General features: G+C 44.8%; 1 protein-coding gene across 1 annotated transcript in view; it reads right to left on the bottom strand.

Annotated features, from left to right (window-relative positions):
• Window positions 1–24,973, bottom strand: part of DNAH3 (dynein axonemal heavy chain 3) — a 594,186-nt gene that overhangs the window by 198,940 nt on the left and 370,273 nt on the right. The window contains exons 34-35 of the mRNA XM_075319752.1: window positions 24,400–24,534; window positions 8,295–8,406 (exon numbers count right to left, since the gene is read on the bottom strand). Coding sequence (XP_075175867.1) covers window positions 8,295–8,406; window positions 24,400–24,534 — 247 coding nt within the window. The remainder of the gene's footprint in view (window positions 1–8,294; window positions 8,407–24,399; window positions 24,535–24,973) is intronic.

Below are 24,973 nucleotides of genomic sequence, written 5' to 3' on the forward strand. Positions count from 1 at the left end.
CTGGAAACCTAATCCCTTTTGGTTGACTGTCATGGGCTTCATTGAAAGGCTCCCTGATCATCTGTAATGTTTTGCAGCTGTACATCAAACTCCCTGAGATCTTAATTTATTTTGGGATATAGAGAAGGCATATTTTAGAGGTTGCTTATCTTCTACTATTTCATATATAAAGACTTCTAGAGAGTGTAGGGGGGACAAGGCTATACCAGCCCCCTTCAGAAGTAGCCAGCACACCTAAGGTTTATTGTAATGTAATATAATGTATGGTGTATCTTGTAAATGGCCACCAGGTGGCAATGTGGTAGTGACGGCTGTCTTGGCACCTGGTTAGGCAGACACAGGGTTAAGAGAAAAGGGCAGGATAGGATATAAATAGGACAGGATGCAGAAGGAGGGTAGGAGAGTCCCCAAGAGGAGATAGAAACAAGAGGCCATCATCGTTTATCAATTCAAGATCCTAAGGGTCAGCCCATTGATTCCGGACACGCGGGGTCCTGCTCTTAAGAGAACTGTCGGACCTGCATCCCCAGAAGCGGGGTTTAGTCTGGTCGGTCGGGGGTGGCGTCCATTCTTTCCTAGATAAGAAAACCCCTAAGAAATTCCCTGCGAGACTGAAGATCAGTTGGGCCCTGAACAGAGAAGGGTAAGTCCTGGCCAAAAGCATGAACAGAGAAGTGCTGTCGCACGTAGCCCTTCCAAAGCGCAAGCTAATTCTTGTGGGTGGGACGGATAGGCTTACGGACTATTTGAAGTGGTTCATGCAGCATGATGTCAGATGGGAGAATGATGGGCCTAGTGGTGTCCGATAGAGCCCAGGTGCCAGGAAAGCGGTCGATCGTGAAATTATATATGAAAGTGGAGTTTGGAGGGAACCCCATCGGAACCAGAAGTGGTGCCCGTGTTATGCGAATGCAAAATGTCCGTGATTTGAAGTTCAGTAAAGATCGGCTGTTTAAAGGAACTACACCAGTGTCTGCTTTATTGACTCAGAGAATGAATGGACTGTGGCGAAAGCATCCTTTCATTGGGGTGGCGACCGGGAGGCAGGGGGTTACCGAGTGATTGTGCTGCGGCCTGGTATCCCCTGCACACACGACTACCACTGTCTCCTCTAGCCGTCCTACAAGAGAACATGGATATAGAGTCTAATTTAGAGGAGGCAGAATGTACATACAGTGCCTACAAGTAGTATTCAACCCCCTGCAGATTTAGCAGGTTTGATAAGATGCAAATAAGTTAGAGCCTGCAAACTTCAAACAAGAGCAGGATTTATTAACAGATGCATAAATCTTACAAACCAACAAGTTATGTTGCTCAGTTAAATTTTAATAAATTTTCAACATAAAAGTGTGGGTCAATTATTATTCAACCCCTAGGTTTAATATTTTGTGGAATAACCCTTGTTTGCAATTACAGCTAATAATCGTCTTTTATAAGACCTGATCAGGCCGGCACAGGTCTCTGGAGTTATCTTGGCCCACTTCTCCATGCAGATCTTCTCCAAGTTATCTAGGTTCTTTGGGTGTCTCATGTGGACTTTAATCTTGAGCTCCTTTCACAAGTTTTCAATTGGGTTAAGGTCAGGAGACTGACTAGGCCACTGCAACACCTTGATTTTTTCCCTCTTGAACCAGGCCTTGGTTTTCTTGGCTGTGTGCTTTGGGTCGTTGTCTTGTTGGAAGATGAAATGACGACCCATCTTAAGATCCTTGATGGAGGAGTGGAGGTTCTTGGCCAAAATCTCCAGGTAGGCCGTGCTATCCATCTTCCCATGGATGCGGACCAGATGGCCAGGCCCCTTGGCTGAGAAACAGCCCCACAGCATGATGCTGCCACCACCATGCTTGACTGTAGGGATGGTATTCTTGGGGTCGTATGCAGTGCCATCCAGTCTCCAAACGTCACGTGTGTGGTTGGCACCAAAGATCTCGATCTTGGTCTCATCAGACCAGAGAACCTTGAACCAGTCTGTCTCAGAGTCCTCCAAGTGATCATGAGCAAACTGTAGACGAGCCTTGACATGACGCTTTGAAAGTAAAGGTACTTTACGGGCTCGTCTGAAACGGAGACCATTGCGGTGGAGTATGTTACTTATGGTATTGACTGAAACCAATGTCCCCACTGCCATGAGATCTTCCCGGAGCTCCTGCCTTGTTGTCCTTGGGTTAGCCTTGACTCTTCGGACAAGCCTGGCCTCGGCACGGGTGGAAACTTTCAAAGGCTGTCCAGGCCGTGGAAGGCTAACAGTAGTTCGATAAGCCTTCCACTTCCGGATGATGCTCCCAACAGTGGAGACAGGTAGGCCCAACTCCTTGGAAAGGGTTTTGTACCCCTTGCCAGCCTTGTGACCCTCCACGATCTTGTCTCTGATGGCCTTGGAATGCTCCTTTGTCTTTCCCATGTTGACCAAGTATGAGTGCTGTTCACAAGTTTGGGGAGGGTCTTAATTAGTCAGAAAAGGCTAGAAAAAGAGCTAATTAATCCAAACATGTGAAGCTCATTGTTCTTTGTGCCTGAAATACTTCTTAATACTTTAGGGGAACCAAACAGAATTCTTGTGGTTTGAGGGGTTGAATAATAAATGACCCTCTGAATAAACTTTTCACAATTTTAAAAAAAAAATAAAAAAAGAAATAACATCCTTTTTTGCTGCAGTGCATTTCACACTTCCAGGCTGATCTACAGTCCAAATGTCACAATGCCAAGTTAATTCCGAATGTGTAAACCTGCTAAATCTGCAGGGGGTTGAATACTACTTGTAGGCACTGTACATATCTAACCCTATAGAGGCAAATAAAGTGAGGTGGTTGTAGATTCAACATTTCTATACACAACATACTGATTCAAAGTCTAACCGTAAGTTGTTTTTTACTCGTCAGTCTTATTTTGACCTGACAAATCAATCTAGCAAACTATTGGCTTTTATGGTTCGTCAACATAATATGTTTAATGTTTAATGCTATTCTCAAGGTCGGAGCTATGGATGGCTCAATTGTAAGGTTTCAAATTTGAAAAATCGTAGAAAAGAGAGGGGCACTCACCCAAAGCAGGAAAAAAACAGTCCTTTATTTCACATGGTTAACAGGAGACAGAATGTGGTGGACCCGTAGAAGTGCTACTCCAAGCACGAAACGGCAGCCGTTGTCCTCGCATCCCACATCCTCTTTCTGTCTCCTGTTGTCCATGTGAAATAAAGGACTGTTTTTTCCTGCTTTTGTGAGTGCCCCTCTCTTTTCTATGGTTTTTTGAATTTGTTGCCTGTACTTTTTGGTTGGCACCCCCTGGTCCTTAGTCCTAGCTCTCCTTTCCGGTTAAGCTGCTATTGCTGAATAATTAGCTCTCATTGGAGTCAGTGGTGCTGGACTTTCTGCCTCTTGTGCCATTGCTTCAATAGTAAGGTCTGTAGAGGGCATTTTTTTCAAGCATATTACTCACATACTAGAAGGTGGCCCGATTCTAACGTATCGGGTAGTCTAGAATGTGTATGTAGGTTAGCAGATTGAATGATAAGGTAATGAATGGACTGGATGGGTTGGGTTTAATTTAGTATTCTTATAATTGTTTATTGGTTTTAAAATGACAAACAACAGAAGGAACAGTTTTAATAGATGAGTCTAATGTTTATTGATGTCCATGGCTTGTAATGAAAGAAGGCCATGAACAGTGTAAAGTTAAGTAAAAATATGCTGATGCTGTGATGTGGCCCAATGCTGGTATGTGCCCCCATCGTGGTGCAGCCACCATCCTGACATGTGCCCCCATCCTGCGGGGTAATGTGTGCGGGGGGTGGAGCCGAGCGGGGCCATGGCGCTGAGGATGTAAGTGCCGGGGACTGCATGGCTGGGGACAGGTGACTATCCAGGTGTGTTTTTGTGTGTGTGTTCAATGTATACATGCGGAGAGCGGAGTGTGGGGGGCGGAGCCGAGTGGGGTAATGTGTGGGGGGGGTGGAATGCGAGGGGGGTGGAGCCAAGCGGGGCCATAGCACTGAGGACATCAGTGCTGGGGACTGCAGCTGAGGACATCAGTGCTGGGGACTGCATGGCTGGGGACAGGTGACTATCCAGGTGTGTATGTGTGTGTTCAGTGTATACACGCGGAAGGTGGAATGCGGGGGGGGGTGGAGCCGAGTGGGGTAATGCGTGCGGGGGGCGGAGGCGAGCGGTGGGTATATGTCGGCTGGGTTGCCAGTGTGGGCTCCTGGGGGTGCAGCACTCACCGGGGAGTCGGGGCTCCGTGTGGGTGCGGGGAAAAGTGTCGGGCGTCGTCCTGTCGGCCCGTAGTTTGGGCTGTTCAGTTAGCTGAGCCGTTGGTCGCAGGCTCTTTAGCGCACGCGGTGTGGCGACGGTTGTCACTGTAATTACGTCATTTTGGAGCAAGACAGACAGACAGAAAAAGGCAATTATATATATATATATATATATATATATACAGTTAGGTCCAGAAATATTTGGACAGTGACACAATTTTCGTGCGTTGGGCTCTGCATGCCACCACATTGGATTTGAAATGAAACCTCTACAACAGAATTCAAGTGCAGATTGTAACGTTTAATTTGAAGGTTTGAACAAAAATATCTGATAGAAATTGTAGGAATTGTACACATTTCTTTACAAACACTCCACATTTTAGGAGGTCAAAAGTAATTGGACAAATAAACCAAACCCAAACAAAATATTTTTAATTTCAATATTTTGTTGCGAATCCTTTGGAGGCAATCACTGCCTTAAGTCTGGAACCCATGGACATCACCAAACGCTGGGTTTCCTCCTTCTTAATGCTTTGCCAGGCCTTTACAGCCGCAGCCTTCAGGTCTTGCTTGTTTGTGGGTCTTTCCGTCTTAAGTCTGGATTTGAGCAAGTGAAATGCATGCTCAATTGGGTTAAGATCTGGTGATTGATTTGGCCATTGCAGAATGTTCCACTTTTGTGCACTCATGAACTCCTGGGTAGCTTTGGCTGTATGTTTGGGGTCATTGTCCATCTGTACTATGAAGCGCCGTCCGATCAACTTTGCGGCATTTGGCTGAATCTGGGCTGAAAGTATATCCCGGTACACTTCAGAATTCATCCGGCTACTCTAGTCTGCTGTTATGTCATCAATAAACACAAGTGACCCAGTGCCATTGAAAGCCATGCATGCCCATGCCATCACGTTGCCTCCACCATGTTTTACAGAGGATGTGGTGTGCCTTGGATCATGTGCCGTTCCCTTTCTTCTCCAAACTTTTTTCTTCCCATCATTCTGGTACAGGTTGATCTTTGTCTCATCTGTCCATAGAATACTTTTCCAGAACTGAGCTGGCTTCATGAGGTGTTTTTCAGCAAATTTAACTCTGGCCTGTCTATTTTTGGAATTGATGAATGGTTTGCATCTAGATGTGAACCCTTTGTATTTACTTTCATGGAGTCTTCTCTTTACTGTTGACTTAGAGACAGATACACCTACTTCACTGAGAGTGTTCTGGACTTCAGTTGATGTTGTGAACGGGTTCTTCTTCACCAAAGAAAGTATGCGGCAATCATCCACCACTGTTGTCATCCGTGGACGCCCAGGCCTTTTTGAGTTCCCAAGCTCACCAGTCAATTCCTTTTTTCTCAGAATGTACCCGACTGTTGATTTTGCTACTCCAAGCATGTCTGCTATCTCTCTGATGGATTTTTTCTTTTTTTTCAGCCTCAGGATGTTCTGCTTCACCTCAATTGAGAGTTCCTTAGATCGCATGTTGTCTGGTCACAGCAACAGCTTCCAAATGCAAAACCACACACCTGTAATCAACCCCAGACCTTTTAACTACTTCATTGATTACAGGTTAACGAGGGAGACGCCTTCAGAGTTAATTGCAGCCCTTAGAGTCCCTTGTCCAATTACTTTTGGTCCCTTGAAAAAGAGGAGGCTATGCATTACAGAGCTATGATTCCTAAACCCTTTCTCCGATTTGGATGTGAAAACTCTCATATTGCAGCTGGGAGTGTGCACTTTCAGCCCATATTATATATATAATTGTATTTCTGAACATGTTTTTGTAAACAGCTAAAATAACAAAACTTGTGTCACTGTCCAAATATTTCTGGACCTAACTGTATATATAGATTATTTATTATATATTATTTCCTGGGTATGGGGAAATCGGGAGAGATAGGTGTCGGCCAAACGATCATTGGCCAACAGCTGTTTCATATGTATAGGGGCCTTAATTCAGATAGGTATTTTGAAAATGGTCACATTTCCACCCCAAAAAAATATGCGCTTTGACATCTCTTTTGTACAAGTTTTTAATCCCTACCGGTATTATGTAAGTAGCAGGTCAGTCATTTATCTTTAATACATTATACTATATGTTTTTTTAATCCCTTTCGAGTAATAGAAAAAATGCTCTTCTCTTATCTCAACTCACTAATTATTCAAAAGTTAGACCCAATTTATGATAAAGAACATGAAATTCTGATCCAATTCTTAGCTCTATTGACTTCAATAGGCAGTTTTCAGATCCAGAAATCAGAATTTAATTGACTGCTGTGATTTATTTACGAGAGATTTGTCCGAATTCAAAATTATTAATCTGAATGGGGCCAATCATTATAATAGGGTCAGTGCAGGGATGGACATACCCTTGGTATAATCTGTAAAGCCACACAGGAGTAAAGGAGGAAAAAGGGCCCATTTCTACCTCCAAAGCAGATGGATTTGTGCATTATGATGAGATATTGGACTGCAAAGGGCCCCTATTCTGGGGGCCTCTTCTGTCTGTATCCGCTCCTGGGTCACAGTCAGATTACGAGATATTTCTTATATAGACCAAAATCGGATAGGAATACCACATCATATATTAATATAATATATACTACAATTCCCCTCGGAATCAATAAAGTGTATCGCATTGTATAAAGCAAGCTAATAACCTAAGCATGTTTTGGGGAATGGGAAAAAAGCTTTGAAAAAAGCATCTTACAGTTGCAGCACAGTGGATGGGATTTATAGAAATCTAATGCCCAGTGTGGGGGGGTTTTACGCTGCATAAGCTGAACTGCAGTGCTTGGCGATGAAATCCACAATCAATGTAGATTTCCACTGCGGAAACACATACAGTATAACCCATACATGACTGTTTCAATAAAATGTCAAATATCAAGATATATAATAAACAAAGCAGCTTTAATTTAAGCATGACTTAATAAAACAATACAATACAAAAACTGCAGGGTCAAAAATGCGATAAAAACGCATGGAAAAAAAAAACTAAAAGAAAAAATGCAAGTAACCTAATTCATATTAAAAGGGGCTGTTAAAGTAAGAAAGGAGTTAACATTTTCCAACCTGCCAAAACCTGTTCTTAGGGGGTGGGATTTCACTTTTGTAACAAAGACTTGCTCAGGGGATGTGGTTTAGTTGGGTGGATGCTGGGAGTGTCTCTACTTATTGTGCAGTTATGTCTTCTACTATTTGCTATCATGTAAGAAATGCCTAAATTTATGCATAGTATATCTATATGTTGGAGGACTATAAATACATGAGGTTCATTAAAAATCATTTGGAGAGCTTTGTGTATTTCTTTAATTCTCACCGGCGCTGTAAACTGAATCCCAGAAACTTTTCATTCTAGTGGCAATTACATCAACAGGTGCGGAATCAAAAACTCACCAGATACTCATTGTGGAAACGGAAACTTAGGCGGGCTTTGCACACTACGACATCGCAGGTGCGATGTCGGTGGGGTCAAATCGAAAGTGACCCACATCCGGCGTCGCAGTCGATATCGTAGTGTGCAAATCCTTTTTGATACGATTAACGAGCGCAAAAGCGTCGTTATCGTATCATCGGTGTAGGGTCTGACATTTCCATAATGCCGATGCAGCGACAGGTACGATGTTGCTCCTCGTTCCTGCGGCAGCACACATCGCTGTGTATGAAGCTGCAGGAGCGACAACGCTGCAATGCAGAAGGAAGTAGGTGGGCGGGATGTTTACATCCTGCTCATCTCCGCCCCTCTGCTGCTATTGGCCGCCTGCCGTATGACGTTGCTGTGACGCCACACAACCCACCCCCTTAGGAAGGAAGCGGGTCGCCGGCCAGAGAGACATCGCAGGGCAGGTGAGTGCATGTGAAGCTGCCGTAGCGTTCATGTTCGCTACGGTAGCAATCACAAGATATCGCTGCTGCGACGGGGGCGGGGACTATCGCGCTCGACATCGCAGCATCGGCTTGCGATGTCGCAGCGTGCAAAGTACCCCTTAAAGTCACCAGAACCCCTATGCTTTGTTGGTTGGTACCAGTATATTTTAGGTCATCTTTACCTGTGTGTAAATCAGCGAGTGCCCCAGCCAGGACTTTATACGCACAAGTCTTTCCCCCCATAGGATCTCCAACAATCATGAAGCCGTGTCGCACAAGCATCATTTCATAGATCTGTAGTTTAAAAACAAGAAAAATGTATGAAAATAACTTCAAAATATCAGGCATGAAAACACATTTCTATGAAATCTTTTCATCTCATTTTACGGGGAAACATCTTGCAATTTCCTGGTGAGAACATAAGACTGTGCATCCTCGTTAAGACAGGAAAGGCTCCAAGACCGGCTGCTGACATTAGTAAATGGCTAAAGTCGGGATCCGATCTGTGATATGCACTTGCACCATTTATTTTCTAGGAGACAATAAGATTGAGAAATGACAGCTTCCTGTGCTTTGGTCGAATTGCTAATGTAAGCCGTAGATTAGGTTAGTACACAAAAAAGGATAATACTTTCCATGTATCTATGTAATGACAAAATAAAGAAAAAAAAAATGGTAGTTGAAATTCCAGATGCTGTAAGCAAAGTGGTAAAAAAAACCCAACCTGATATCGTTAGTAAAGAGTTGCAGAGTTGCTAGCTGAGAAAACTCCAAGAAAATAATACTACTGTGCTCAATTTCCATAATATCATCCAAAATATCCTAAACTGCTGCAGACACCTTAAAGAGGCCTTGTCGAGTTGGAAATGGTAGCTGATCTGCAGGCAGGATATTAAAGAGCAGGAGGAGCTGATATGCAGTGCCTTGAAAAAGTATTCATACGCTGTGAACATTTCCACCTTTTCTTCACAGCATGCCCACAGCCTTAAATTTGTGTTATTGAAATTTTATGTACTAATAACACAAAGTAGCAAGTATTTGTGAAGTGTAAAGGAAAATATATGGTTTTTTGAAAATGTAATTATATATATATATATATATATATATATATATATATATATATTATCTAATATACAAAACTGAGTGTATGTATGTATGTGTGTGTGTATGTATATCCGCTAAAGGAATCCGCACCGTCGCATTTACAATCACAAAATTTTGCAGACACCCCATGTGACTCAGGGAGCGTCATAGACTATAGGGTGCTTTACACGCTGCGACATCACTACCAATATATCGTCTGGGTCACGTTGTTAGTGACGCACATCCGGCGCCGGTAGCGACATCGCAGCTAGTGACACCAAGGAGCGATCATCAACAATCGCAAAATCGTTGAAAAACGGTGATCGTTGACACGTTGCTCCTTTCCTTAACATCGCTACTGCCACAGGTACGATGTTGTTCCTCGTTACTGCGGCAGCACACATTGCTGTGTGTGACACCACAGGAACGACGAACATCTCCTTACCTGCGGCCGCCGGCAATGCGGAAGGAAAGAGGTGGGCGGGATGTTACGTCCCGCTCATCTCCGCCCCTCCGCTTCTATTGGCTGGCTGCTTGGTGACGCCGCAGTGACGTCGCTATGACGCCGAACGCACCTCCCCCTTGAGGGAGGGATTGTTCGGCGGTCACAGCGACATTGCTGACAAGGTATGTGTGTGTGACGCTGCCATAGCGATAATGTTAGCTACGGCAGCGAGCACCAAATGTCACACGAATGACGCTAGCGATGTCGCAGCGTGTAAAGCACCCTTATGTGTTGATGGGACAATTTAACCCTGCGCTTTACAGTTACTTTCCAATAAAACTCCCTCCATTAAAGTTAATGGAGCTGTGAGCTACAGGTCATTAATAGCAGCTGTGATTGATTGCTATAGGAGCAAAATAAATTGTTAGGATAAGAAGCTTATGTGTGAGGTAATATGATGTCGGTGGGGAGACGGATAGAGAGAGACAGAAAGAGACAGAGACAGACAGTCAAAGAGACAGTGGCTGGCAGACAGACACAGACAGACAGATAGACAGACAGGGACAGACAGGGAAAGAGACAAAAACAGGGAAAGAGACAGAGACAAGGAAAAAGACAGGTAAAGAGACAGAGACAAGAAAAGAGACAGAGACAAGGAAAAAGACAAAGACAGACGGGCAAAGAGACAGACGGGCAAAGAGACAGACGGGCAAAGAGACAGACGGGCAAAGAGACAGATGGGCAAAGAGACAGATGGGCAAAGAGACAGACGGGGAAAGAGACAGACGGAGAAAGAGACAGATGGAGAAAGAGACAGATGGAGAAAGAGACAGACGGAGAAAGAGACAGACCTGGAATGAAACTGATCGGGAAAGAGACAGACGGGGAAAGAGACAGATGGGGAACGAGACAAACGGGGAACGAGACAAACGGGAAACGAGACAAACGGGGAACGAGACAAACGGCGAACGAGACAAACGGGGAACGAGATAAAATGGGGAACGAGATAAAATGGGGAACGAGACAGACCTGGAATGAAACTGACAGGGAAAGAGACAGACAAAGAAAGACACAGAGATAGAGAGAGACAGACACAAAGACAGACACAGAGACAGATACAGAGAGACACAAAGACAGACAGAGACAGACACAGAGACAGTTACTATCCCGGGCAACGCCCGGGTACTACAGCTAGTACATATATATATATATACATATATATATATATATATATATATATATATATACATACAGTTAGGTCCAGAAATAGTTGGACAGTGACACAATTTTCGCGAGTTGGGCTCTGCATGCCACCACATTGGATTTGAAATGAAACCTCTACAACAGAATTCAAGTGCAGATTGTAACGTTTAATTTGAAGGTTTGAACAAAAATATCTGATAGAAATTGTAGGAATTGTACACATTTCTTTACAAACACTCCACATTTTAGGAGGTCAAAAGTAATTGGACAAATAAACCAAACCCAAACAAAATATTTTTATTTTCAATATTTTGTTGCGAATTCTTTGGAGGCAATCACTGCCTTAAGTCTGGAACCCATGGACATCACCAAACGCTGGGTTTCCTCCTTCTTAATGCTTTGCCAGGCCTTTACAGCCGCAGCCTTCAGGTCTTGCTTGTTTGTGGGTCTTTCCGTCTTAAGTCTGGATTTGAGCAAGTGAAATGCATGCTCAATTGGGTTAAGATCTGGTGATTGACTTGGCCATTGCAGAATGTTCCACTTTTTTGCACTCATGAACTCCTGGGTAGCTTTGGCTGTATGCTTGGGGTCATTGTCCATCTGTACTATGAAGCGCTGTCCGATCAACTTTGCGGCATTTGGCTGAATCTGGGCTGAAAGTATATCCCTGTACACTTCAGAATTCATCCGGCTACTCTTGTCTGCTGTTATGTCATCAATAAACACAAGTGACCCAGTGCCATTGAAAGCCATGCATGCCCATGCCATCACGTTGCCTCCACCATGTTTTACAGAGGATGTGGTGTGCCTTGGATCATGTGCCGTTCCCTTTCTTCTCCAAACTTTTTTCTTCCCATCATTCTGGTACAGGTTGATCTTTGTCTCATCTGTCCATAGAATACTTTTCCAGAACTGAGCTGGCTTCATGAGGTGTTTTTCAGCAAATTTAACTCTGGCCTGTTTATTTTTGGAATTGATGAATGGTTTGCATCTAGATGTGAACCCTTTGTATTTACTTTCATGGAGTCTTCTCTTTACTGTTGACTTAGAGACAGATACACCTACTTCACTGAGAGTGTTCTGGACTTCAGTTGATGTTGTGAACGGGTTCTTCTTCACCAAAGAAAGTATGCGGCGATCATCCACCACTGTTGTCATCCGTGGACGCCCAGGCCTTTTTGAGTTCCCAAGCTCACCAGTCAATTCCTTTTTTCTCAGAATGTACCCGACTGTTGATTTTGCTACTCCAAGCATGTCTGCTATCTCTCTGATGGATTTTTTCTTTTTTTTCAGCCTCAGGATGTTCTGCTTCACCTCAATTGAGAGTTCCTTAGACCGCATGTTGTCTGGTCACAGCAACAGCTTCCAAATGCAAAACCACACACCTGTAATCAACCCCAGACCTTTTAACTACTTCATTGATTACAGGTTAACGAGGGAGACGCCTTCAGTTAATTGCAGCCCTTAGAGTCCCTTGTCCAATTACTTTTGGTCCCTTGAAAAAGAGGAGGCTATGCATTACAGAGCTATGATTCCTAAACCCTTTCTCCGATTTGGATGTGAAAACTCTCATATTGCAGCTGGGAGTGTGCACTTTCAGCCCATATTATATATATAAAATTGTATTTCTGAACATGTTTTTGTAAACAGCTAAAATAACAAAACTTCTGTCACTGTCCAAATATTTCTGGCCCTGACTGTATATATATAGATATGTAAAAATTGTGATGTGTATTCGTGTTTAGCCCCCTGAGATTGGATGTAGACGTCTGTGAACAGCAATTTTCAAGTCTTGTCACAGATTCTCAATGGGATTTAGGTCTAGACTGTGACAGGACCATTCACACACATGAATATGGTTTGATCTAAACCAACCATTGTAGGTCTGGCAGGATGTTTTAGGTTGTTGTCCTGCTGGAAGGTGAACCTACGCCCCAGTCTCAAGTCTTTTGTAGTCTCTAAAAGGTTTTCCTCCAGGATTGCCCTGTATTTAGCTCTATCCATCTTACTATCTGACCAGCTTCCATCTCCCTGCTGAAGAAAAGCCATCCCACAGCATGATGCTGCCACCACCATGTTTGATGGTGGGTATAGTGTTTTCAGGGTGATATGCAGTGTTAGTTTTCCAAACATGTAAAATTTTGCATTTATATCTTTTACATATTTAGAAAGCCATGTATCATTTCCTTTACACTTCAAAAATACTTTTATTGGCATATCACATGAAATCCCATATATTATACATTTAAGTTTGTGGTTAAAACATGAAAAACTGGAAAAGTTCAAAGGGTATGAATACGTTTTCAATGCAGGATAGATAGATAGATAGATAGATAGATAGATAGATAGATAGATAGATAGATAGATAGATAGGATACAGGTCAATAATCTCCAATGTAAGTGTAAGCCAAAAAATTAAAAAAGCAGCTGTCACGCTGGACACCAGGGGGTGACTGGATGGGAACCCCTGCACTGGCCCTCAGACTAAATGCACCCTGAGCTTTCCTTCAACCCAGAGATACATTTGATGGTAGTGAGGTCTGAGCCAACAGAGTTTCTGTATCTTCTGTCCAAGGCCCTGATGTAACTCCCTCCACACCCACCACTCAGGGGACAGGCCAGGACAGTAGTCACAAAATCTCACTGACAAATAACATAGACCGGGAAAAAACAAAAAACTCACGCACACCAGAAACAAACACCAGGGGGACCACAAAAAGGTGCGCAGGAGATAAATAAAGTAAGGAGACAGTGACTAAACAACGGGGTGACTTCCACACCAAATGACAGCATACAGCAGCAGAAAACACCGCCTTCATGCATGGTGATTGATGGGGGTTCTAGAGATTGGGTTCCCACAGATCCAGCAATTACGTCCTTTAGAAAGGAGCGTTTTAGGTGGAATACGTCTTAAAAAAATGACATAACAAGTAAATGTTGAGTAACGCTGGATTTTCTGAACACCTGACAACAATTTCCAACATTTTAGCAAAGTAATAAACGATAAGATATGAATTACTTCTTGTTCATGAGGAAGTTTGTAAAAGAAAATTTGATGGAGCAACATGGAATTAATGATGGCCCCAGTTGTAAAGATTTATGATCTCTAACCCTCAGTGTTTATACGCGCAGTAACTCCGATGTTCTAGATTTCCATAAAACAACCCAAGAGGACAAGGAAAATGATGGCTCTGCGGATGCTATGAATCACCTCATTAACCACTGTGTTTACACATTATTCAGCTACTTTATTACTTCTGAGTCTTTTGCTTCTGTCATTTACTAACAATTGAAATTGTCATTTTGCGGCAAGAAATAATGCCCGGTATCAGTTGCTTCAGCCATACATTCATTATATCCATAGTGCTAGGTAATAGCGGGAAGAAAAATGCTGGCCCACGGGGAAAAGCCGAAGAATATGGCGTATAATAAGGTAGCAGCTGTAATAAGGGATATTACTTTTGTTTGCTGACTTAAATGCTATACGCTGAGTAATCATAAATAAACTACAATTGTGTGTCCGAAGCTCAGTGTGTCTGCAGCTCAGTGTGTCCGCAGCTCAGTGTGCCCGCAGCTCAGTGTGCCCGCAGCTCAGTGTGCCCGCAGCTCAGTGTGTCCGCAGCTTAGTGTGTCCGCAGCTCAGTGTGCCTGCAGCTTAGTGTGTCCGCAGCTCAGTGTGCCCAGAGGCTCAGTGTGCCCGCAGCTTAGTGTGTCCGCAGCTCAGTGTGCCCACAGCTCAGTGTGTCCGCAGCTCAGTGTGCCCACAGCTTAGTGTGTCCGCAGCTCAGTGTGCCTAGAGGCTCAGTGTGTCCGCAGCTCAGTGTGCCCAGAGGCTCAGTGTGCCCGTAGTTCAGTTGTGCCCAGAGGCTCAGTGTGTCCAGAGGCTCAGTGTGTCCGCAGCTCATTGTGTCCGCAGCTCAGTGTGTCCGCAGCTCAGTGTGTCCGCAGCTCAGTGTGTCCGCAGCTCATAAATAGACTACAATTGTGTGTCCGCAGCAGAGTGTGCTCGCAGCACAGTGTGCCCGCAGCTCAGTGTGTCTGCAGCTCAGTGTGCCCGCAGCTTAGTGTGTCCACAGCTCAGTGTGCCCGCAGCTGAGTGTACCCGCAGCTGAGTGTGTCCGCAGCTGAGTGTGTCCGCAGTTGAGTGTGCCCACATCTCAGTGTGCCCGCATCTCAGTGTGCCCGCATCTCAGTGTGCCCGCAGCTCAGTGTGCCCGCAGCTCAGTGTGTCGGAAGCTTAATGTTTCCACAGATCACCTTTTCAACTCGATATTAGATTCACGAAGCCCAAGAATCCACATGGGACACTCACATGAAAAACTAAAAAAGTTGTGACATCATCCAGGGGTTCTTCAAAAAGTGTAACAATTTATTCTACTTTTCTTTTAATTTTAGATATATATGCACTGGGGTGTGGATGTGTCATTATACCATTTTTCCGCCAGAGAATGAGCAGAAAAGAAGGCTATAAAAGGACAAGCGCAAATAGGGTCTCATCTGAGAGGAAAAAGGGAATCAAGCTCACTGGGTTAGGGTTGTTTTGTGCCCACAACCATGAAATGTACTTGTAAAATGGCTGCTGCGGTCCCACGAGAAGACGGTAAAAAGAGGTTAACAGTCTGTGCTGCCAATGCAGGCGATGAACCATAAAGTATAATTATGTTAAGTGTTATTGGGTCTACGCTTTTCGATAGTGATAAACGTCTTCTTCAGGACATTAACTACTAGGTATCATAGTAGTTTATGTCCTGAAGAAGACATGTATCACTTGGAAATGCATAGACTCAATAAAACGACTTGGATTGTACTTTATGCTTCATCATCTGCATTTACTTTATACTCTGATGTGACATATCAGACTCTATGTATGTACCTCTTGTTATTACTGTGACTGCACACTTGTGCATAGTCAAGCACAGCATATCACTGATAGTTCCTGGCGTTAATATACCTGGGCTATCTTTGTTAGTACTAATATGTACTATACTGTATGCTCACTATGCTACATTCAAGTTACCATCTTTATGCATGATGTTTGATGTCATTTGTTGGAGATTCACCTATATTTACTTGCCCTCACTGTTGCCAGTACTCAACATGGTATTCGCGATCGCACTTCCTGGTTGCGGGATCGCGCATGCGCAGTATGGACGGCTCTCCTCCCAGCGTCCTCTGGGCGTACTGACGTCAACAAGGGAATTTCTCCCACCCAGATGACGCTGGAGCAGCCGCCCATGCTGACGCCGCGCCCCCATGCTCCATGGAACCGCGACACCTGCTGTTAATCCCACATGAGTACGACAGGTATATTAGACTCACCTTCCCCCTTTGTTGTCCACGGTCCCCTGAAGAAGTCACCACACGAAACACGTGTTGGGACTATCCCCTGGTGTGCCTGCCCTCCTTACTACTTTGGTAAGCTCTATACTGGGTGTTGGTTTTGTGCTGTGTGGTTATGTTTCAAGTGTAGCCGGTACATTGATCTGTTCAGCTGTTGACTTTCCTGGCTACACTGTTTTGTTCTAGTAACCCTTTCATAGCACTAACCACGCCAGTGAGCTACAATCGATTAATTTGATGTGATTTTGTATGCAGCCACTCTTGGGGAATTAATCACCCTCCATGTCTTTGTAACCTTTTGTATACTGACTTTATATCCATACCCTGTATTTTACTACTGCCTGTTCATTAAAGAATCTTTTATCTGCACACTTGTGCTTATGACTACCTCATTGATTTTGTGGCTATGAGGTATGGAGATACTCTGGCAAAATGAATGACTTCTATTCTCTTTGTTTACATATATGTCCCCAGAAGTCTTTGCTTCTCACCATTGATAAGATCCAATTTTACTGTTCTACGTTTTTCAATTGTATTTTTCTGTGTCTTTTCACAGTGTTGTTATTGAACAGTATGGACTATAGGGCCCGCGAAACGACGTGGCAGACCCAATTGAATAAGGTCTTTGACACCGAGGGTGAAGTGGATAACACGGCAGACTCTAGATCGCACAGGGAACTTTGCAACCAGCTTAAGCTTTTGTATAACCGCAGGATGAGACTGTGGTGGAATAAGGCGTTCATGCAGCGTTATGTCGACCGTGATTTAATACCGAGAGGCCTCAGGGTACAAGTTTTTCCCTCTTTCAATATCACGGATGAGGCCTTTAAACGAGACTGGGAGGACGCAGCCTCTGCGTGCTCTAAGTCCTTTATGCTCTTACTGATTAAAAACAACGAGGCCTCTCTCCGCGATCTTGATGGAGAGATTGCAACCTTATCGGATCGGTTACCCAAGGAACTAACGCCTCTGGAATTATCCAGTTTCAAAGAAACAATGGATAAAGAATTTGTTAAATGGGAAAAGGAGCTGGTCTCAAACAAAACTAAAAAATATCAACGGGATGTCACCGACTATAAGACTCAACAAGTATATCGCTGGAAGGGTAATGTGCGCCGTAGAAGGCATTTTGTTGGTTTGGCAGCCTCTGTATCTGCCTCCTCGATTTCTTCAGTGGAGGACGAGAACTTGACAACGCAAGCCTCATCGAGACCTGTGACCAGAGGGTTTATGGGGAAAAATCGATCCAGCAAGGCACCTTCTGGCCCCCCTAAATCCTCTTCGGGTGCAATTGCCAAAAAAGGCAATAGTAGCGAACTGGAGGTGATTAATTTGTCTCAAATTATACTTTCTGATGACCAGGTTGAAGTGCTGAAATTGGGGTTAACTTTTGTACCTGACTGTAACTTTGACCTTTTTACAGTTGCAAAGGACTTGAACCTGTTCCTCAGAAAATTGACCCTCCACAAGCTGCATTCCAAAAAGTCTGGTCCAGGCCTGCCCATCACTGAGGCTGAAGAGGAGGCAGTGCGTACACTTGAGGAATTGGAGGGCCAGGCATCTGGTGAGTTATCTGATATCTTCCCTATACATTTGCACCCGCGCTCCACCACGTTCCCCCCGCTTTCGCTATGCCCCCAGGTTCAAATCTTTCATGACCTTGTCATGGGAGATCTTAAATCCCTCTCCAAGAGCAACGTATCTAATAATCTTTCAGCAAAACATCAGCGGGCTCTTGGGGAACTGAAGAAGTTAGAAGGGGTTGTGATTAAACCGGCGGATAAGGGGGGTAACGTGGTGATCTGGCCTACCACCATGTATGAGCGCGAGGTGTATAGGCAATTGAAGAATGCTGATTTTTACCAGATGCTCCCTTCAAATCCGACTAACACCTATGTAACCCAGTTGACTCTCATACTCGAGAATGCTCTTACCGCAGGCACCATCACAAAAAAGATCTATGATGGTCTCCTTCCAAGGCTGCCGGTGACGCCCACGTTCTACCTATTACCAAAAATACACAAGAACCCTCGGGTTCCCCCTGGACGTCCGATTGTCTCTGGCATTGGAGGGCTATGCGATGCAGTTTGCAAGTTTATAGATTTCTATCTCCAACCTTTGGTTGAGACGCTGCCCTCCCATGTCAGAGACACTTCAGACGTCCTTAGGAGGCTTAATGGCCTGACGGCGGACGTGGGCGTATCACTGGTGACCTTGGACGTTGAGACATTATATACCAATATCCGTCATGAACATGGCTTGCAAGCGGTTGAGTATTTTTTGAGTATGAGCAACTGGGCACCCACCTTACAACAGCTGATTTTGGAGTTATTGGAGTTCATACTGACGCACAATGCCTTCACCTTCGGGGAACGGTTCTACCTCCAGCGGCGCGGCACTGCGATGGGGGCGGCTTGCGCGCCATCGTACACAAACCTCTTCCTGGGTTACTGGGAAAGGGAGGTTTTCGGCGGTGGCGTGCCGGCCAGCTCCCATGTGCAGTGCTGGCTCCGCTACATTGATGACATCTTTGTCATCTGGGGGGGGACCACCTCGGAGCTTGAGGGCTTTGTGCGTCACTTGAACTCCAACTCTTTTAACATCTATCTTACTTTTCATGCTGACTCCAATAAGGTGGAATTCCTGGATATTAATGTATCCATTACTGACCAGCGCTTTTTGTCCACTGACATCTATCGCAAGCCTTCCTCCGTTAATGCCCTTCTCCACGCATCCTCTGGCCATCCGAAATTTACTATCAATGCCATCCCCACGGGACAATTTATCCGTCTTAAGCGGATTTGTTCCGATACGGGGGTATTTGAGGACCGAGCCAATGAGATGCGTGATAGGTTTAAGGAGAGAGGCTATAGTGCGAGATCTATAAAAAAGGCATATAAACGTGCGAGGTCAGCTCCCCGAGATCGGCTCCTGCTGAGATTCAATCCCAACAAAACACACTGTATGGAACCCAAGATCCGCTTTGTGTCATCGTTCAACCGTCAGTGGGAACACATCAGAGGTATCCTCACTAAACACTGGCCTGTTTTACGAACAGAGCCCGTGTTTAAAGACACTCTGCCCGAACGTCCTCTCATGACGGCCCGGCGAGGCCGTAGTTTACGCGATATGCTGGTCCACAGTCATCATTTAAGACATAATAAATTACCTTTTTCTATTGGGCGACCCTTAGTTGGGTCGTTCCCCTGTGGATCATGCATGGCGTGTCGCCATGGTAATATTATCCGGGCAACATCTTTTATGTCCTCCAATGGCTCTAAGACATTTGATATACGACATTATATTTCTTGCAATAGCACGGGCGTGATTTATTACGCCACGTGTGAATGCAATTTAATATATGTCGGGCTGACCAGCCGGGAACTTAGAGTCCGGACGAGGGAACATATAAGAGATATCATGGCTGCAAAACAGGTCAAACTGGAGGATACTGACACTCTTAAGACTATTCCCCGCCACTTCAGGCTGCATCATCGATCGGACCCCTCAGGTTTTAAGGTAAGGGGGATCGACCAGATACACCTGGGACTGAGAGGTGGGGATATACATAAGATGTTGGCAAGGGCAGAGTGTCGGTGGATTTTCCTCCTTGATACCGTGATACCCAACGGATTGAACGAAAGACAAACTTTTGCGTCATTCCTATAAACCAATATGTCTCCTCCTCTGCGGTTTGTGATAGTAATTTGGTGCCTGGCTGGTTGCAGGTTCCATGTGCTGTCTATGTTTTTTCTGAGTCTTTTTAATATTTTTATGCCTATTTTTAACTTCACTTTTATGTGTCTTTTCCTTTTTCACAGTCCACTTTGTTCTTGTCTAATATCCCAGCCGGATCTTTCCATATTACCTGTTCTCAAGCTACTGTTTCAGGATTTATAACAGTGAATATACAGATATGAATAAGGAAAATGGATCTCATTATAAAAACTACTCTGGATTACCAATGCAGCGAATCCTGTGTTTTACAATATGGCTAACGCTGATGTCTGTACTTTATACTCTGATGTGACATATCAGACTCTATGTATGTACCTCTTGTTATTACTGTGACTGCACACTTGTGCATAGTCAAGCACAGCATATCACTGATAGTTCCTGGCGTTAATATACCTGGGCTATCTTTGTTAGTACTAATATGTACTATACTGTATGCTCACTATGCTACATTCAAGTTACCATCTTTATGCATGATGTTTGATGTCATTTGTTGGAGATTCACCTATATTTACTTGCCCTCACTGTTGCCAGTACTCAACATGGTATTCGCGATCGCACTTCCTGGTTGCGGGATCGCGCATGCGCAGTATGGACGGCTCTCCTCCCAGCGTCCTCTGGGCGTACTGACGTCAACAAGGGAATTTCTCCCACCCAGATGACGCTGGAGCAGCCGCCCATGCTGACGCCGCGCCCCCATGCTCCATGGAACCGCGACACCTGCTGTTAATCCCACATGAGTACGACAGGTATATTAGACTCACCTTCCCCCTTTGTTGTCCACGGTCCCCTGAAGAAGTCACCACACGAAACACGTGTTGGGACTATCCCCTGGTGTGCCTGCCCTCCTTACTACTTTGGTAAGCTCTATACTGGGTGTTGGTTTTGTGCTGTGTGGTTATGTTTCAAGTGTAGCCGGTACATTGATCTGTTCAGCTGTTGACTTTCCTGGCTACACTGTTTTGTTCTAGTAACCCTTTCATAGCACTAACCACGCCAGTGAGCTACAATCGATTAATTTGATGTGATTTTGTATGCAGCCACTCTTGGGGAATTAATCACCCTCCATGTCTTTGTAACCTTTTGTATACTGACTTTATATCCATACCCTGTATTTTACTACTGCCTGTTCATTAAAGAATCTTTTATCTGCACACTTGTGCTTATGACTACCTCATTGATTTTGTGGCTATGAGGTATGGAGATACTCTGGCAAAATGAATGACTTCTATTCTCTTTGTTTACATATATGTCCCCAGAAGTCTTTGCTTCTCACCATTGATAAGATCCAATTTTACTGTTCTACGTTTTTCATAGGTATCATAGTAGTTTATGTCCTGAAGAAGACATGTATCACTTGGAAATGCATAGACTCAATAAAACGACTTGGATTGTACTTTATGCTTCATCATCTGCATTGGTGGCGCGGACTGTTAACTTCTTTTTCCCTGATACATTACATCATTTTTTACCGTAGGTCACGTGACTATGTCAGTGCCCAAAGTTCATTGGTTGGCACTAGTAATGTCCATTCGGCCCCTACACAGGTTCCCCATGGTCGGCATATCATAGTGTTACGTGACCAAAATATACTACCACCCTTTTCTGTTCTCCTCTTCTCCCTCTGACATCCCGCTCATGCACTGTGCAGTCAAGATGCATAGAGGACATTTGGTAATCAGTGGTAATGTCCAACTGGTCCTACAACACTACTACACACGCTCCCAACCCAATGGTCGGCAGGTCATAATATGTGACCAAAATACAGTATTCTGTTCTATTCCCTGCCTGTCCATGTCGTTAGCATAGGTTGCACTGTCAAGATACCTATAAAGCTTTTGCCCGTTTACTGTCGTATACACCATTAGATAATATTGGGACAATGCTAATCTTAGCAGACACGGTATTCCATAACAGAACAGTGATCAATATCTGGTTTCTGGTCACTGGGGGTCCCCACTGCAGGGACCCCGTAATCATTACAACACTCTGAGTGAAGTGTGGAGAACTTTAAATGTTGCGACAAAAGAGGAAGCACCATACCACTCCAATAAATGGTGTGACGACTGCACATCTGGCCACTTGTGAACTATTCCTAATTATGCCAGACGTCCCTTTGTTTGGTGGATCAGGAGACATTGACCATTGTTTGTGTGGGACTGTTCGGTGTCTGCTTCTGTGTGTTAATTTGTAAAATGTCTGCCTTTAGGGGACAATTATGTCGACTAATCGAATCAGCGAACAATGAGGCTGCAGCCATGATTATTTTTCCCCCAAACCTGTGGGACACAATGCCCTAAAATGAGAGCAGAGAAACATAAAAGGGGCTTCTCCTGTCATTGTGTGTCATTTTACAGTACTTCAGCCTAGGGTCCATGGTTCCAGCTGGTGGATTATAGAGCTGCTCCACTGCCCTACACTGAGCCTACAAATTCAATTGGAGATCCCAGGTTGGGATAATCCAGTCACCTGGCTACGTACTTATCTGTGCTCAGTCAGCTTCATAAACTTGCTGCTATCTCCTCTAAGTTGTTGCCTGACAAAAGCGAGATGTTGCTGGCTGGGACAGTTGGCCCTGGATTCCCCAAAGTCACAAAGATTCTAATACCTAGCAGGCCAGAGGAAGGGTGAGACTCTGTCGTTTGTACCATCTTGTGTTCTAGCTGGGAACCTACTATATGTTGTTGACTGTTGGTGACCCAATAAAGTCTTATCGGAGTGTGGTACCTTCACCTTGTGTTATCTGAGTAGTGTTCTACCCACGGGGAAGGAGTACAAGCATTCAGTCTGTGTGGTCTCTCTAAAGTCAGCCAGGTCAACGGACTAGACCACCCACCTCGTGTCTCCACAAACGGGACTGATGGACTGGCAGGGATGGACAAGAAAAGCACTCAGCTAGTTCTTTTAGATTAACAGATACTGAAAGGAGGGGCAGGGTGCAGACTTGACCCCCAGTTAATTTAAATGCCTTCTAATTAAAGGGGCTAACAGTAAAGAGGTAATGGGCTAAGGTTCAAGTAATTGGTGGGGGTCTCAGAGATCAGATATTTATCCCTTAAGCCTGCTTTACACGTTGCAATTTTGCATACGATATCGTATGCGATTTGCAACACCCCCATCGTATGTGTGGCACGTTCAATTTGTTGAACGTGCCGCACATACCAGTAACCCCCCGTCACACGTACTTACTTTCCATACGACCTCGATGTGGGCGGCGAACGTCCACTTCCTGGAGTGGGAGGGACGTTTGGCATCACATCGACGTCACGCGACAGCCGGCCAATAGAAGCGGAGGGGCGGAGCTGAGCGGGACGTAAACATCCCACCCACCTCCTTCCTTCCACATTGTGGGCCAGAAGCCGCAGGTAAGATCTGTTCATCGTTCCTGGGGTGTCACACACTGCGATGTGCACTACCCCGGGAACATTGAACAGTCTGACGTTCAATTCTAGAGAAAGGTACGATGTGTATGCGATGAACGTTTTAACGTTCAATCACAATCGCACGTATCTGTCACACACTGCAATGTACCTTACAATGCCGGATGTGCGTCACTTACGACGTGACCCCGCCGACACATTGTAAGATACATTGCAGCGTGTAAAGCAGGCTTTATTCTGTGATAATTGTCCATTTTAGATATACCCCTTTAACGGGTGTGGTGTCTCAGGTCTACTGAGTATAAGGGTAAAGTAGTTCTCTTCTATGAATGACAGTTTGTTCCGTGGCCCAAAATTCTGGGGACTGAGACTTTATATGTGTCTTATATACTGTATATGCTGTATGTGCTTACAGATAGAGTATCGGAGCTTCTCTTATGTGGATGTGTGCGGAAAGATCAAATAACAACTAAAGCGGGCTTTACACGCTACGACATCGCTAATGCGGAGTCGTTGGGGTCACGGAATTCGTGACGCACATCCGGCCGCATTAGCGATGCCGTTGCGTGTGACACCGATAAGCGATTTTGCATCGTTGCAAAAACGTGCAAAATCGCTAATCGGCGACACGGGGGTCCATTCTCAAATCTCGTTACTGCAGCAGTAACGAGGTTGTTCCTCGTTCCTGCGGCAGCACACATCGCTGCGTGTGACGCCGCAGGAACGAGGAAGCTCCCCTTACCTGCCTCCCGGCCGCTATGCGGAAGGAAGGAGGTGGGCGGGATGTTACGTCCCGCTCATCTCCGCCCCTCCGCTGCTATTGGGCGGCGGTTCAGTGACGTTTCAGTGACGTCGCTGTGACGCCGCACGGACCGCCCCCTTAGAAAGGAGGCGGTTTGCCGGTCACAGCGACGTCGCCGGACAGGTAAGTATGTGTGACGGCTGTGGGCGATGTTGTGCGGCACGGGCAGCGATATGCCCGTGTCGCGCAAAAGATGGGGGCGGGTACCCACACTAGCGATATCAGGACCGATATCGCAGTGTGTAAAGTAGCCTTAAGTCATATCACAAAGCAAAGTAGGCCTAGTTATATAGCATTACCTGGATTATCTTCCCTATAAACCATGGAACAGGTTGCAGATTCATCTTGGCAATATTTTCTTTCAGGGCTTGAATAAAAAGGTCATAATCTGGTTTAGGCAGAACCACTCCAGGAAAAAGATCAGAAATGATGCCCTGTGAAGAGAACACAACAAGGATGTAAAGACCGCCGGACGTTAGCCATTCTTGCCATATTCTACCAGTAGTCTCAGGATCACATTGCATCAGATATGGAACCTCTGGACTTTCAATTCACTATGTGTACTGGCTCGTTTATTTGAGAGGAGCACAGCTCTAGAAGAACATTTTTTTTTGCTCTATTCTTTCCGGTCTTCTAACTGTATAATAGCTCCACAATTTTCACCTCCCCCTTATTTTTCCATGGTTTTCAAGCTTGTAGATCAGAACTTGAGGGGCATTTCCATAAGGTCACATACTTACTGTACCTGGTCTGCCTCTGCTGTTGTGCACTCCTGCTCTGATGGCGCTAGAGGGGTCAGAACCGGCCTCAGTACCCTGCTCATCATGAATATTTGTGGAAAGTTTACTATTCTGACCCGCTTGCTTCCTCTAT

This window comes from Anomaloglossus baeobatrachus, chromosome 7 (genome assembly GCF_048569485.1).
Source record: "Anomaloglossus baeobatrachus isolate aAnoBae1 chromosome 7, aAnoBae1.hap1, whole genome shotgun sequence".
NCBI classification, from domain to species: domain Eukaryota; kingdom Metazoa; phylum Chordata; class Amphibia; order Anura; family Aromobatidae; genus Anomaloglossus; species Anomaloglossus baeobatrachus.